This window comes from Clupea harengus, chromosome 3 (assembly GCF_900700415.2).
Source record: "Clupea harengus chromosome 3, Ch_v2.0.2, whole genome shotgun sequence".
Lineage (NCBI taxonomy): Eukaryota > Metazoa > Chordata > Actinopteri > Clupeiformes > Clupeidae > Clupea > Clupea harengus.
The window spans coordinates 24,203,430-24,219,451 of NC_045154.1; the positions used below are offsets into that span (position 1 = coordinate 24,203,430).

At 41.4% G+C, this 16,022-nt stretch overlaps 2 protein-coding genes across 5 annotated transcripts in view; one reads left to right on the top strand and one right to left on the bottom strand.

Moving 5' to 3' along the window:
- vps9d1 (VPS9 domain containing 1) overlaps positions 1-3,949 on the bottom strand; it is a 28,687-nt gene extending 24,738 nt beyond the window's left edge. The window contains exons 1-2 of one of the 2 annotated variants that reach the window (XM_012828114.3): positions 3,696-3,949; positions 3,280-3,352 (exon numbers count right to left, since the gene is read on the bottom strand). In XM_012828114.3, coding sequence (XP_012683568.2) covers positions 3,280-3,352; positions 3,696-3,791 — 169 coding nt within the window. In that variant the 5' untranslated portion in view covers positions 3,792-3,949. Of the gene's footprint in view, positions 1-3,279; positions 3,353-3,695 lie in introns of those variants that run through there. The other variant, XM_031565130.2, reaches the window with a different exon arrangement.
- Positions 3,950-3,982: 33 nt separating this feature from the next.
- On the top strand, positions 3,983-15,874 carry tbc1d15 (TBC1 domain family, member 15). 3 transcript variants are annotated; one of them, XM_031565132.2, is made up of 17 exons: positions 3,983-4,093; positions 5,181-5,279; positions 5,413-5,487; positions 5,829-5,973; positions 6,690-6,894; positions 8,155-8,257; positions 8,537-8,740; positions 9,061-9,189; positions 10,087-10,190; positions 10,447-10,541; positions 11,220-11,336; positions 11,806-11,906; positions 12,891-12,990; positions 13,113-13,210; positions 13,341-13,457; positions 13,758-13,844; positions 14,105-15,874. In XM_031565132.2, exons 1-17 carry the CDS (start codon positions 4,070-4,072, stop codon positions 14,288-14,290), a joined length of 1,989 nt encoding a protein of 662 aa, XP_031420992.1. In that variant the 5' UTR covers positions 3,983-4,069; the 3' UTR covers positions 14,291-15,874. The 3 variants fall into 3 exon arrangements, with proteins under 3 accessions (XP_031420992.1, XP_031420991.1, XP_042563295.1); XM_031565131.2 differs by having other exon boundaries at positions 4,026-4,228; XM_042707361.1 differs by lacking the exon at positions 3,983-4,093 and having other exon boundaries at positions 5,186-5,279; positions 5,375-5,487.
- Positions 15,875-16,022: the final 148 nt, after the last annotated feature.

The window sequence follows — 16,022 nt, forward strand, 5'->3', positions numbered from 1 at the left end:
AAAAAGGAGGCAAAGGCAGTGGCGGTGCGTCAATACAGGGCGCAAGGGCGCCGCCCCTCCTAAAATTTTGAGATGAAAAAAAAAAAAGTAAAAAAACATTATATACCAAACAATTAAAATAGGAACTGTACTGTGTTAACGCGTTACATGTGTGTGGGAGACCGTAAGCCCCTGCCAACAACCACTTAAATGTGACCAAATATAATATATTGCCATTCGTTATCACTGAGATAAGCCCCTCCTCCCTGGAGGGGCGCCGGCCAAATGGAAGTCAATCATACTTTTCTGCAACATTTGAGCAAGGACAGCTTCTCATTGGCGGATGAAAGTTCGATCCTGGGGCGCAAAATTTTGCGCCCTGACCAATGACATCGTTTTTTATTTCAACGCGACTGGACTATTCGTCGAATCAGAGACCTTTATCATTCCCTCACATCCCATATACATCTCACGTATCTACGAGAGCAACATAGCTAGCAGAGACTTTGATTCTGTGAGTATGCCGACTGAAAACTTTCGAATCGACGATCAGATGTCGATAAGAAGAGACTGAAAGACATGGGACCCGAACGTCCGGATTTAAAAATGCAGCAGCAGAGCATCGACCGCGGGAGGACGTACACCCGTAGCTTCTCCTCAAGCCTGTATGCTAACCGGAGCTGGTTAGCTGGTTGTTCAGTGAGTGATGCGTTTTTTTGTTTCCCCTGCCTGTTGTTCCAAAGTCCTGGGACTGAAACAATCTGGACTGCAACGGGGATGAGGGATCTAAAGCACTTTAACGATAAATGTAAGAAGCACGAATCTTGCCGCAGCCATCTAACTAACAGCCTGAAGCTAAGCCTCTTTGGAAGTATTGCAGAGCAGTTGGACGAAGGGTACCAAATTGGCATTCGAAAACATGTAGTATCATCCAGTGTTTCTGAATCTATTCTGCTCTAAACCTCTAGTATAATCCAGTATTTCTGAAGCTATTCTGCTCTAAACTACTGGTATCATTCAGTCTTTCTCACTCTATTCTGCTCTAAACCTCTACACCCTGTGTTTTTTTTTATTTTTTTATCTACTCTGTTTTAAACTTGTACACAATGTTTCTGAATCTAGTCTACTCTAAACCTCTACTACCCAATACTTAAACCTCTGGAACCCAACCCAATGTTTCTTAAACCATTCTGCTCTAAACCTCTCATGCCCAATTTTACAGTTTGTTGAGAGTTGTTAGTGGACAGTGTTGAGCACTGTGTTTTCATGAAATAAATCTTTTGTTTAATATATTCTACTCAAAACCTCTCTTGTGTTTTTGTTTTCTCATTGTGGAGTGCTATTTAAATCGCACTGCCCAACTGCGCCTATAGTCTATATATGTCTATGATTGCGCCCCCCCAAAAAAATAAATCACCAGCCGCCACTGGGCAAAGGTATCAGCAGTGAGGTTGGTAGCTAGGGGAGGAGGAGGAGGAGGGTAGAGCAGAGTTTTGAAGGTGGAGAATAGTTTCCGAGCGTCAGATGCACCGTTGATCTTGTCATTGTAAAAAGTCTTCTTAGCAGCAGTGATGCTGGATGAGAAGGAGGACAGCAGTGTCTTGTAGCTTGCAAGATCGTCCGGTGCTGCAGATTTGTGCCACTTTCTCTCAGCTGCTCTTGCAGCATTCAGTCATAATTATGGTGAAAAAAAGGATGGAATGCCTGCTGGGAACAATTCCGTAATTTCAAATCACAGGTTAAATACTCTGTGACCCTCATCTGTAAAACATTTGCCAAAATCTGTCCTAAAACTGTGATGTCTGTTAAATGCTGACACAAGTAACCAACTGGATAATGAGCATCATGGAGAATTGACCTTTCGCTAAGTTCCACCCCAGTCCTGTCCAGTCCTATTTGAACGATTTTTATATTAGGGAAGGGGGGATTGAAGAGGGGTTTGACTGTTTATGTAGATTTGTTCGTGCTGGTCATTTTGATTGATCACGTGATGTTAGATAGCAAGCTAGTCTCAATTGATTACATAAGTAAAGTTAATGTTAGTTTAAAGCAAACCATGGCTCGAATAGCATCTTTCATTGCAATAAATTACCTTCAACAATCATAAAGTAATTTGATGTTAAGTAAACATCCATGCATATTGTTTTCATTTGAGCCAGCTGAGTTTTGTACTGACCTTAGCCACAAGCCCCAAGGAAGCCCAGAGAAGGCAGGATCAAGCCCGGAAGTAACATTGGGGACACAACTGGCTTTGACACGCACTAGCTTGCCCGGGTTTGGCCCAAAATGGAAACACGGCTGCTAATGTAAATTTGGTTGTGTCTTGTGTTTTAGGATGAGTTGATGGGGTTTTGTGTTGTTTGATTGGGGCCTGTGCACTCATCCGGGCTCAATTATAGTGTCCCCTTTGGTGCTAATTTTAATATTTTATGTATCTCTCCACTTCTGTACTCTACATACTGAAACCCCTTTGGCCATGCCCAGGATAATATTAAGAATGAATGATTATTCCACAATGTGTCACTGAATTTATCTGGCAATGCACTGCTTTTTTGGTGTTTTGCAGTTAAGTTCCCAATTAAAAAGATGTTAAGGTTCTGAAAAGCCTGATGGGCGTAACTAAGGGGAGCGGGACTTAGCAATCACTGCTCACTGCTCACAGACTCGGCAGACAATAGTTGCATTCGTTTTTTACTTTGTTTTCGACTGGCTTGATGGTCAACGTGAACAGCCGGTCTCAGTCGGGGGTAGTTGGAAAAGACACCAGTCAAGTCGTATATAGTCATAAAAGGTTTTCAGTGCAACTGTTGCAAAAATCACTCATCAGATCCAGTGGGTACCCCATTGTGGTGAAATTAATTAATGGTAGGCTACTACCTGTAGACCTGCTGATGATGACCACAAGGAACGAGGGCGAGTGTAGGTGTGAATGAGGTATATTATGTAGGCAGGGGAAATATTATGAAGAGCTTTAAATGCCATTAATAAGATTTTAAAGTTAATTTGTTGTAATACAGGGTGTCAGTGTAATTGAATCAACAAATGATAATATCACTTCTGGTACCGATCGTCTTCCCTTCCACCAATCGTCTACCGACAGCATCAATTAATCCTAGGTGGTAAGTGACGCCTCCATGACGTTCTAATGTCAGCTGCTATCTGCGCTAACTGCATGATCAAGATGATGAAAAGTAGGTGTTCTGTGTGAATGAGGCTCAACACGGGAAATCTTCTAGTTAAAGATCACAGCACCGTTGTGTTTTAATTCGACAGAAATATGTTTACCAGGGTAACACTCACGTTTTGAAGATGCATCCTCCAAAAGGGCGTGGGATATATAGTTGACACTCCTCAAATATTCGCAGTACGCCTCCTGTGGGAGATAAAGTAGCAGGTAGCAAGTAGCTGTATGCATAATTCAATTATAAACTGCAGTGGTCATGTGCCAAACTGACAAGGCAAACAACAAGAGGGGCCAAAATGTATTGTAATCATACACATTATATAAATCGTAAGTTTTCGTTGTAGGGTATGCTGCATTACTTCGAAGCTGGAATTTGGCTGCCTGCTTGTTTACAGTCATACCAGTCAAAATCATCTGCTTCTGGCGACAGTTCACATGTTACACATGTTGTACATATGTTATAGCATTTGATTATTCATCTTGTCCCGCCTTGGTGCTCGATTTGTATAAAACAGGCAATGTCTGTGCCTACCTTGTGTTTGTTTACTGTGTCCAATTGTATTGCAGTCTTAACCAGTCTCATTGCAGTCTGTAGAGGTTTCACGTTATCATCCGTGGTGGCTGCCATTGTGCAAGGAATCGATCGCAATCTGCGGCTGTAAAGCACTTTTCATGGAACATGTATACCATTTGACATCAATTTGACAGTCACGATGAATTACACTTGTTCGATGTCCATGTTGTTGAGGTCTATAATTGTACTGTACAATCACTTCCGCTTTGTTATGACAGTTTGAGAATGCGCCTGCGCGCTGACACACCATGCGGAAGATGACTTGTCAGTGTTGTTGTGGCAAACTGATGGGCACGTGAGCTGTGCAACGTCGTTTGTGCACTACAGTCGACATGGCGGCTACTACTCCTCCCAAGGTATTGGCAAGCATCAAGATATTCTTCAATATATGTTATTAGGCAAAATTGGTCGCCTTTTCCGACGAATTGTAGAAGCTAGTATTAAGTCTCGAGATTAAGGTAGCCATGACTGTGGGCTATTATTGTCACTGGGTAAGAGGGTCCACACTTTGATAGCTAGCTATGTCCTGAAAGCAACGGCTAGAACTCATATTGGATGTTAGCAAGGTAGCTAACCAGCTAGCTTGTTAGCTTGTCACAGGCAGCTAATGTTAGCTGGCTACCTGCTTTTCTGTTGATACCTGAGATGCCACGAAGGCAAATCGAAAGGTTACTCCTGTTTCCAATTGAAGCAAAACCTCATTACCACAGTTATCAGTTCCGCGTTGTACGCTCAAAGACTGACTTATCTTTTCTAAGTTATTTAGGTCGCATGATGACATGCTTTTGAATCTGACTTTTGCATACCGATTGTTAACGTTTGCCTGCAAGTGTCAACAGAATACATGTGCTCCACATCTTTGAGTTTCACTGAAGCAGTGGTCATCAAAGGTCGTTCTGAAACCGAACCAGACCGGCATGTTTCTCTCTTAACCCTTTGCCCTATTTTGTAAATTGTATGTGAAATCAATATGTTTCTCTCCAGGTTGTGGCCATGTTTTAGGACACTTGAATGAGTCTGCACAGGGACTGTACACTCTAGCAGTGTTGCCATATTGACTGTCTATCTTAAGAGATTCAACGTTTTAAAAATGTATGGCGTTTGAACCGCTCATAGTAATGTGCAAAATCCAGGTTGTTCTGAATGGCTGTGTTGCTTTTTTTTTAATGCGAGCATGTAGATTGTAGCTTTGTAAATAATTGATTGACAACTACTTGACAGCTATTACAAATGATTGATCTGCATGTACAATTTATTTGTAAATATCAAGAAGTACACAGAAACTGTATTGCTGAAGTGCTTGGTTGATTCTTTTAAGTGCTTGATGATTAATTGATTCAAAGGACAAATATGTGCTCCCTGTCTTGGTACTCAAGAAACAGTCAACATCACAAAAGAATCTCCTGGAATTTTCTTACAGAAACACATCATCTTTTTCCACAGGTTCTATTTGAACATGAGGGAGTCTTTGTGCACTCAAGTACAGATGCTGTAGAAGACCAGGATTTGCTAATATCAGGATACCTGCGTGTCTTAGATAAGGTGGGTCATTTCTGCCTTGGTCGTTATTTGTAACTGCCGTTAATAACTTTCCCCTGCTCTTGTGTAATTGGGTGCATTGTTAATGCTTGTCATAGACTTGCATGTTTGCCACCTCTCCTTGTTTTCTCTGCAGGATGGGGAAACGGTGGTTGAATATAAACCACTGGAGGACACCGTTGATCCATCGAACATGTTGTGTGCATGCAAGGTGACGTCTGTTTGCATCTCTCTGGATCAATGCATTTGTAGGCCAGACACCAGACATCACATTTAAGATGTGTTACAGCAGACATTGTGGGACAGCATCACAGCAGCTTTTATTATTAGTTTAAATGTTGATCAGAATCCTTGTGCTCCCGTTCTTGTCTGTGTGTTTGAGTCATGAGTAATGATAGACAAAGTATACCTTTGTTTGATTCATAGTTTATTATGTGATTACGGCATAGTAAGAGTTATTAGTGATGTAGCTGCAAGGGAAAACCGCCAGTAATGAACATCATTATTCAGTGTAAATGTTATCGTTTACTGTATTTGTATTGACTTGCTCAGGACTCCAGCTCAGTGGTGGAGTGGACACAGTGTCCAAGTGACCGGTCACATCACGTGGTGGACCAGCAGCAGCAGAGCTGTGAGACGGAGTGGGACATGGTGAACACAGTGTCCTTTAAGAGGAAACCCTACGCCAACGGAGAAGGTGGGCAGCACAGCCACACTCTCATCCCCTCTGGATTCAGGCGACACAGACGGGGCTTAGCGTAGCTATGTCAGTTATCGGACAGTGTCAAACATAAGCCATTCTGTTAAACAATCAAAATGCTAAGTTTAATAATGGATTAACAATCGATATGCTCAGTTTAATAATGGATTAACATGACAACGCAAACGTTTGCCGATAACACACGGCGTCCGATAATTAACACCGTTACGATACAGGAGTTGTGACACACTCCTAGGATGGCTGAAGGATAGGGGATCCAACACTGAATGATGAGGCGGAGTAGCAAACACTGATCTCTCTGGCATGGGCAACTTGGAAATAAGAAGCATGTGGTTCCAAAATGTGATGAGCAGTGGAAGTTCCTGGAATAGGCAACTGCACTGGTTTTTAAAGGAGGTGCTACCATACATGCATTGATTGAAGGCAACAAGTGATCAAGACCTGCCACAGGCTGTTACACAAGGACATGCACAAGCATGTGTTAGCAGGCAATGTTTTTTTGTACAATTCTCTCCCATCAGTGCATTGCTTTGACACGCACAGTAGGAAGGTATTCTTCACTGGTCAATGTATTTCAGTTGCGTGAATGAATGTCTATATGTCTATAGAAAGTTTCGACTATGTTGTGGTTACTTTGATGCAAGGCTCTCTTAATTTCATCATGCTTGCATGTCTGTTACGACACCGCTTAGGCACCTCTTACCACACACACGAGAAGAACTGCTGGGCCTTCTCCTTCACTGCTGCTGACCTGAGAACAGTCACAGTGAAGACGGAAGGCTGGACGCACCTGATCTTCTGCCTGAAGGATGACACCACCTTACCCACCATCCACTTCCACCAGGGAGGCTGCAAGGAGTTCATGGACTGCCTGCAGAGATGCGTACATTTAACAGAGTAAGCCCTCGTATCTCTGTGATGCCGCAGTTACTTGTGGTCGCATGGCTATTCTATGTTGGTAGAGCTTTTTTTCTGGTTTTGTAGTCAAACATGACTTCGTATTGTGCTTTGCAGAGTCAGATTGCTTGTAATATTCTGCAGCAGAACAAAACAGACTCAGTTGTAGGAAATTAAGAGATAGAGAATATTTGTACAGTTCTTTGATAATAAAAGTAACCTTTGTCTTAGGTCAGTCATACCTGTTATAGGTCCGTTTGCTATTTGAAGTGTTTTTCTGTGGGATAATCTCAAATTATCTCCGTATAATTAGACCAAAGCAACATTTGGTCAAAAGGAGAAAGGAACAGTCTTTGCTAGTGCTGACAAGATTGTTGTGCTTAGTTGGATGCCGGGACTGCACTGCAGTGTTTGTGCACAAGATGGTGCCCCGGAGCTATATCCATTTACACAAACCTGGGACAAGATGTGATGAGGGTAGTGAATGGGTCTGTTGTTGAACGTGGGGAAACAGGACTGGGGTGACCAGAACCTGCAGCGAGCCCCTCATCTCAGCATGGCTCCACAACCCCTGTGCAGGGTGTTCTGCGCTTTTAACTCTCAAACACAAATTATCTTCCACAGATTGTGTGACGACACGTCTTTGGAATGATAATACCCACATTTTCTAGCGTAATCCATTGCAAACCATTGCCCTCTTAAAGCGTGGAACTCTGAAAGAGTCTTTTTTTGTGTTTGCGTGTGTGTGAGTGTGTGTAAGAGATGTAAAAGCAGACTTGGTGATCTTGTGTCAAACAGAAGGATGTGTCTCGAAAAAAGCTCCATCTCTCTCTCTCTCTCTCTCCCTCTCTCTTTCTTCCTTTCTCTGATCCAAATATCATGACAGATTAGCCTCTGGTGGACTGAACCCAGCCTGCAGTAGCAAAGAAACCAAACAGATAGCTGTTATTAGAGTTCTTATCGAGGCTCTTGTGTGATGAAAGGATAGAAGGATTAAGCTACGATGGGGTTCGTTTGATGATTTCTGGCTGAATGCAGTAAAGCTGTCAAGAAGGAGTCATGTGACAGGTTGCTATGCAGCTTCCTAAATATGGTAGCTTTAGTCTCGAACCTTCTGAAAAAACAGCTGATATGCTTGTATTCAGTGTTTTGTGCTTAAAGTTAAGTGTGTTTATGCTTAAATATAAGTGAAACAGTTGGAAGTTCATGGTTGGTCTCATTCTTAGCTGATTTGTTTTGGCATCTGTGTTTGTTTTGTAGGTGTCCGAGGGACAAAACAACGTTCCTTGTTAGCTGTCATAACAAAACTCTCTCACAGTCCTTTGAGAACCTTCTGGATGACTCCAACTATGGCCTGGTTCACGTAAGTGGTTTTTTATTTTAAACACTTGTGGGAGTCATTGATTCATCATGGATGGACTGATGCAACAGAAAGTATTTATAGAGTGTCAGAGTATTTAGACATGTTGGTGGGTTTTCAGATGTAAATAGAACTGCTTATTACCTCTGATTTCACCCATCAACTATGGTTAGCACTCGGATGTTAAGTCATTGATTAATTATGATCATGAGTGTCATCACATGTGCCGCGTCACTCGTCAGGACTGATGCTGTTCCACATGAATCTGTTCTGATTCTGCAGAAGCTGAAGAAGGACCCCTACGTCGCCACGCTCGGGGGGTTCTCCAAGGTAACCAACTACATCTTTGACGCGTTCCGCGGCCCGGAGCTGGAGCAAAGGGAGATGCCGGCGGAGGAGGAGGTGGCAGCGGACATCCTGGGGGAGATCATCCCTGGCCTGGAGATCAACCAGCTGGAGGAGCCAGGGTTTGAGGTCATCACCCGGGTAAGGGTCTGTTCAGCACTCCAGCAAAAATTAAAAACTAGAAATTACACTGGAGTGTTCAAGTAGCCCAGACATCTTAATTGAGTGCTGTCTCCGTGTGGGAGATCAGCCAGAGGTGTAGCACCAGAAACGGTACATTTGTTAAGGGTTGGGCAGCAGAAAAGGTTAGAACTTTTAGCCATGGTGTTGTAATGGTCTGAGCGTTACATAATGCTATACTGCTGCCCCTTCATTATTTTGCGTTTGATCCCCAACTAACTGTGTGGCATAGGGATCCCCTGGATGTGTTGGCATGACGACTCAGATGTATTGTCCTGTAGGTGGACCTGGGCTCAAGGCCAGAGGTCCAGCGGGGAGAACCTCTCTCTCTGGCGGACTGGCTCAAGTACCAGGACAAGGAGGGCAGAGTGCGCAAAGTGCCTGAGCTCAAAGAAAGAATATTCAAAGGGGTAAATCCATTTGCGTTTAGATTTATGTGTACAATGTGAGTGTCTGTGTGTGGGTATGTTTTTTTTTGTGTTTGATATGTGTATAAATATTTATGTGTATGTATTTATTTATATGGGTGCGGAAAGATACATCAGTTTGTTATGGCTGCTTGTTCGTGAATGATCAATCCTAGATTCATGTTAATTTTCATCTTCGTCATCCTCATCATGTGATGAAATTGCTTTCTGTTGGTCAGTTAGAGGATCACAATCTCATTTTACGAGTCCAAGCTGAAAGCTAATTTTTTTCCCTCTCTTCCCTTCCCTGACAACAGTGCTTTGTCGTCATGATGCGCTCATATCCGATTTGTTACCATGCTAGAGAGATTGTTGGCATGGAGATAAACTGAAGAAAAAAACGTCGTATGATATCCTGACCTGTCTTTAAAAAGTAGTTCATTTTAGGAGTGATGATTCGTAATAGTTCCCAAAGCCATTGACAAACTGAAGTCCCTTAAAAAACTGTGTATGTAAGGGAAGTAGGCCAATCACTAAAATAGTTGCTATCCACTTGAGACCCCTACACAGCATTTAAAACCTTTTAATACATCACTGCACATCTCATGGTGTACACTGTGATGAAAAGAAATTGCCAAATGCTGCTAAATAGCACGCTTAAAATAAACCTGTAGTAGTTATTTTGTGTAGTAATGTGCATGAGGTAGCCCTTACATGTATATACCCTCTGACTACTTAAGGAAAATGTAACAGACCTGAAGTAGTCTATTAAGTCGTAAATGTTTTAAGGTTGTTCTTTTAGGTCTCACTATTTCCCTGTGAACATGGTTACATTCTTCTTGATGAGCTGTTGTGTTTGTGTTTATGTTCACGCTTGTATGTTTGTGTTTTCACCTGTAGGGACTGTGCCATGTGGTGAGGAGAGAGGCCTGGAAGTTTCTGCTGGGGTATTACACCTGGAACAGCACCTCAGAGGAGAGGAAAAGTCTCCAGAGGAGGAAAACGTAAGATATCCACAGTCCTCGAAATGTCCCCTCTTCTTCAGGTTTCACATTATATATGTATGTCTGTATATATGAATGTACAAACGGTAGATTGCGTATTTGTATGTGTATGTATGTAATGATATATAAATTGTCTTTAATATAATGTACATGTTGTGTGTTACTAAGTGTCGTCGTGAGAAACTGTTCTTAGGTACATTGACAGGTGTGTGGTACTGACTGATGTAATTCTCCCATCTGGTCCTCTGGTCCACAGAGACGAGTACTTCAGGATGAAGCTGCAGTGGAAGTCCGTCAGTGAGGAGCAGGAGAGGAGGAACTCCAGGTTAAGAGACTATAAGAGTCTCATAGGTAAAACACAGAATTGGAAAAAACCTGGAGCACATCATCTCCAGAAGGAATTTTGATACATCAAACCATTTCCAAGTTATGCGTCAATTAAATGTGGAGGCATGGCTTATAATGATGCTAGGGCCAACATCTTGTGGTGTAAAGGTTCAAATGTAACAAAATTTGACACCCTGCATCACTACCACATACTCTGGGCTAGTGCCACATTTCGTGAAATTGCGTCCATAGGGGGCGCTGCAACTGACACAATTCAATAGCTCAAGAACCACTTAAGCTAAAATGTAAACATTTGGTATAGTTACTCGAGAAAATGGCTGCCAATCAAATCTCAGCAGTCAATATAAGCCTATGTGAATGACGAATCTTAATGAAAATGTGTAGGCTCATTCAGAAGGCGTATAGATGATGAAGATGTGGCTACAACATGTTTTCCTCTGTTTCTCTGACATGGTTTGGTCTATCTTCAAAATTCATCTAGCCTTAAAATCCTTATGTAACATTTCTAAGATTCAAATGGTCCTCCTTCCCTTTTTGCCACTGGGGGTACTTCACACATACTGCTTGGACCCTAATGATCGCCAGTTGCAGCTTTATTTAGTGTTGTCTTACTGGAGATGTGTGTGTTTAGAAATGCAGCGACAACCGTCAGAAATGCAGTGGTGTGTAATGTGTTCACAGAGAAAGATGTCAACCGGACCGACCGAACCAATAAGTTCTATGAGGGTCTGGAAAACCCCGGTCTCATCCTGCTGCATGATATCCTCATGACATACTGCATGTATGACTTTGATCTAGGTGAGTCATTGAGACATACAACTTCTATAAATTAAACAAAGAAAGTTTTACATATCTCAAAGGATACAGGCTTGACATGAGATACCTGGACATTTTAGCTATTTTCCCTGATAATTCCGGTCCAAAAAGCAGTATCCACAGGTGTTCAATCTTATTATGTTAAGCCATATAGTCTTCAGGAAGTGTTTATATTTTAAATTCACATGATTTTCAAAACCTTTAAGCCACTCTTTCTCTTGCTCGCTCCCTCCCTCCCTCTCTCTCTCTCTCTCCCCTCTCCCTCTCCCTCTCGCACACACTCATAAAACCACTCTTATAGAGATATACATACATACATACATACATATACCATTGTTGGAATAGTAAATAACTTGTTTAATCATTCCTGTTCTGTCCCATATGTTTTCTCACGGTCTTATCTGTTAATATATAATTTCATAGTATATATTATCACTGTGGATGCTTGCAGGTTACGTGCAGGGCATGAGTGACCTGCTCTCTCCCATCCTCTATGTCATGGAGAATGAAGTGGACGCCTTCTGGTGCTTCGTCAATTTTATGGATGAAATGGTAAAAACTCGACAAACGGATGTCACGAATGTTTTGCGATTAAATGAAACTAACAGAATATACAGAGTTGAGCGCAATGCCACTTAGTGATCACACCACAGAGTATATTTGGATTGTGTTGTGTTTGGTGAACATGTCCTTATTAGTCCAGTTCATGCATTTCTTTCATTTATTAAAGCAAAAAAAAAGCAGGTAAGCGCTTGGATGAGTCTGAATAAGACAATTGCTTTTTGATTGATGCCATGTGTGTTTAGCTTTGGAACAGCATTGATAATGAAAACATTATTTGCCTGGCCTGTTCTCTAATCGTTTGCTTGGCCATTTGCTTAACACGAAATACACATGTGGTGATTGGGGATCATTTAAGGGGGCATTTATTTAATGTCCGTGTCAATGTTTTAATGTTTGATCTCAGCAGAAGGAGCTGGAGATGAGTCCGTTCTTCAACTCCTTTGATGCTTTCCTACACTAAACACTAATTGGCTCTACAGATCTGCACACACCCTGTACAACTTAAATCGGAGTAATTCATCACTTACTGCAGCTAATGAACCACGGGGGTATTTCTCTAAGCACAGCGCAAACATTGGAAGGTATTCACTAGTGCTAATGTTTGTGGGTTAATCAGTCTTCAGGCATTACCACAGACATGATATTTAGCCATGGCATGCCATATTGAGCACTGTTGAACTCTCAAACCCGCCACATCAGTTGAAATTGGCCAATCTTTCTCATTTATCAGTAACCGCGTTGTCCTGGTGAAAACACTGGTCGCCCCCTAACATGATCAGATTTGGCCGCTCCATGTAAACTAAGAGAGATCTATTTGTTTACACTACAATTGTGTGGCGTTTCAGAGGAGCGATATTTTGTCATGCCTCAGCATGGCTTGGATGACTGGATGACTCTTGAGATGAAGGGTTAGTGTTATAAAATGTAACGGTTGTAAATGTTAAAATGTAAATGTTTGTCTGTTTCTTTCAGCATGAGAACTTTGAGGAGAAGATGCAAGGTATGCGGACCCAGCTCATCCAGCTCAGCACGTTACTACGGTTACTGGACCTGGCGTTCTGGAACTACCTAGGTCAGAGGTTCTGCTTTAGCACAGAGGGTCATCGTCAGCATCAATCAGTGATTTATTCTTGATATTTCGTTGCAGATTAAACTGCCAGGTTGACTGATGATGTGCTTGTTGTCTTCCTACAGAGGCACAGGATTCTGGGTACTTATATTTCTGTTTCCGGTGGTTACTCATCCGCTTCAAGAGGGAGCTCCACTTTCAGGATGTGCTCCGCTTGTGGGAGGTGTGTTTATGAACACTGATTCTGATTGTGACAGTGCAGTAAGATTTTATGTCTTCAGGTCAGAAGATTGTTTGGACAGTGTGTATGTTCTTATGTAATGTTTGCTTGTATGTGTGTTTTTGTGATTCAGGTCATGTGGACTGGGTTGCCTTGCCAAAACTTTCACCTATTGGTGTGTTGTGCCATTCTGGACTCAGAGAAACAGAAGATCATGGACAGGCATTATGGTTTCAATGAGATCCTTAAGGTAAGAACACTGTAGCAGTTTCCTGTTCGGTGTTTAGAAACTGGCATTAGAGCTCGTCTTGGCCCATTCTCACTCCATGAATACAGAGCTGTTTCTGAGTGTGAGGTTGGACCACTGGATCAAATTAGAGCACAAAGAATTGTTGTGTATGACGGAGAGAAATCTTTCCAATGTTAATTCAAATGTTACAGAATAATGGAATAATGTTTTTTTCCTGAGGTTTGTTGTATTGCATGTCTGGATTGCGTGTCTTGTGGACTGCAGTGTCTGATCTTACATACTGGTGATGTCCTTCCACAGCATATCAATGAACTGTCAATGAAACTGGATATCGAAGAAATCCTTCACAAATCCGAAGCTATCTGTTTACAGATCAAAAACTGCAAGGTACGTCTACGAGGTGACATTTCTTTTTTTATTTCTACTGAGGACCGTGCTGAGTGTCGTGACCAGGTCACCTAGGTAGATTTGGTTATCAAAATGAAATCTTTTTGCCATGTAATGCCCAGGAAAACTGTCTGGTTTTTATTATGATTTATTATTTTTTACAAAAACATTGACAAAAATATTGCACTTTTAATGTGTCCTAAGATAAACAAAACATTTTATTTTTTTTCAATCATATCACATTCACCTTGGTCTTTTAGGATTTACCCTGCTCCGTCAGTGAGATTCTGGGACTGAAAGCCGCTTGTGATAAATCCACGTTGGAGCTTAGCGACTACGGGATCCTGACGCCACCATTGCACACCTCCGGTGAACTCGTCTCCAACGGCCATGGACAGTTGTCGGAAACGTCATCCAATGGCTACAAAGTAGCCTTCATCTCGTAGTGAAATGTAAAGACTGGCAATACACAGACTTTTTACAGCCGCACACATCTGAGTGACCAACAGTCCAGAGTTTCACCTTACACCAGAGGTCACAGAGTAAACAGTCCAGAGGAAAATGAAAATTATATATAGAGATACATATATAAATAAGAATGTATAACGAGGGCCTAAAAAGACCCAAAATGTATTATTTTTGTAATTTCTTGTATTATATTTTCTTTCATTGATATAATCATTCCTTCCCACTCTGTGGAGAGTTTTAGTAATGTCAAAAAAGGTGGAGTCTCCATTTGTTTGGTGAAAACAATTAAAAAGTAAGTCTTTTCTGAACCATGCACAAACTCTTTAAAATTCAGATCAACAAATGCTGCAGTATGTGTTGATTTTTGAGGCCTTTCGAAGGTTTATATTTATTCTTAGAATAAGATAAGTATTATTTGGACACTCTTCACAGGGTCTGTGTTTTTTTTTGGATGCAGACTGTGATTTTGCTTGTAAGTGTGATAGAAATCATACTTTATTGTATCATTTATTCATACTTTATAGTATCATACTTCATTGGCCATCTCATTCTTGATTGATCACTGACCATGCTTATGATGTTCTGTCTAATAGTCATGATACCATTTTATAAGCTGGGGTATACAATACATTTAGTTTGTTATTTATATTGCTTTCTGTCAAAAAACAAAGGAAATCACTTTTCATCATTAGTTAAATCAATACCACATGCAGTTGTTCAAATTCTTTTTTTTAAGTAATGCTGGCTTAATGGGAAATAATTTGCAGAACATAGTCTTCAACTCCAATGCCATTCTCTCTCTATCCGAATACCTGTAAACTGCTAAACTGGTGGACGTCTCACATAAAGCAACCATATAGGAACCATTTGTACTATTGGCGCTTAAGTGGTTTGAAGGAGTTGACATTGGGTATCATCTAAATGCCGAAGCACATGTTATGGGAGCATTGTGACCAGAAAATCCAAACGGCTCCCAAATCAAACCACATTTTGTCTATGAGCCACGTTACTAGAATGTTAACATGAATGTCAAATACACACCTGTTTGGGAGTAGTGTTGGGTTGGGCAAGTGCCCCACAACAGAGCAAAGTGTGAATAGGCTTCATTTTTCAAAGCTCTGATGGACAGAGTGCTTTAATATTAAAGATGGTTTCTTTTTGTTTCTTTTTTTAACATAATTTTTTTAATATCAGGCTGGTTCCATGTCAACTTTGAGAAATTTGAGAGTTTTGGAATCTCAAGTTGAGCTCATTTGATCTGTCTTTCACACCACAGATGCTACTTGTTTGCTTTACTTGTTTCTACACCCTGAGTGGTTCACTTGTATTCATTTGTGTTCCTCATACAAATAACTCTTAGTTCTGTAATCATTTGTTTATCTTGGGCTGGAAAACTCAACTGTCACCTGGTGAAGGCTGTGTACAGATGTGCCTCTTGCATGAGTGGAGTGGAGTGGCCTTACTTTCGAAGGCTGGCTGGCACAGTAACTGGCACAGTGATGTTACTCGATGCAAACTAACTGTGTCTACAATAAACTTAACGTAATGGGATGACGCCAAAATGCTGTAGTCGTGGTAACTTTTGAAATTGAAATGTCTGTGGTTTTCACTTTCTCAACACCTCCTCTCTTGGTCTCATTGCCAAGGGCCTGGTTTCAGGGCCTTCAATGATATTCATTTATGTATATATACTATAAAATGTAATTATAC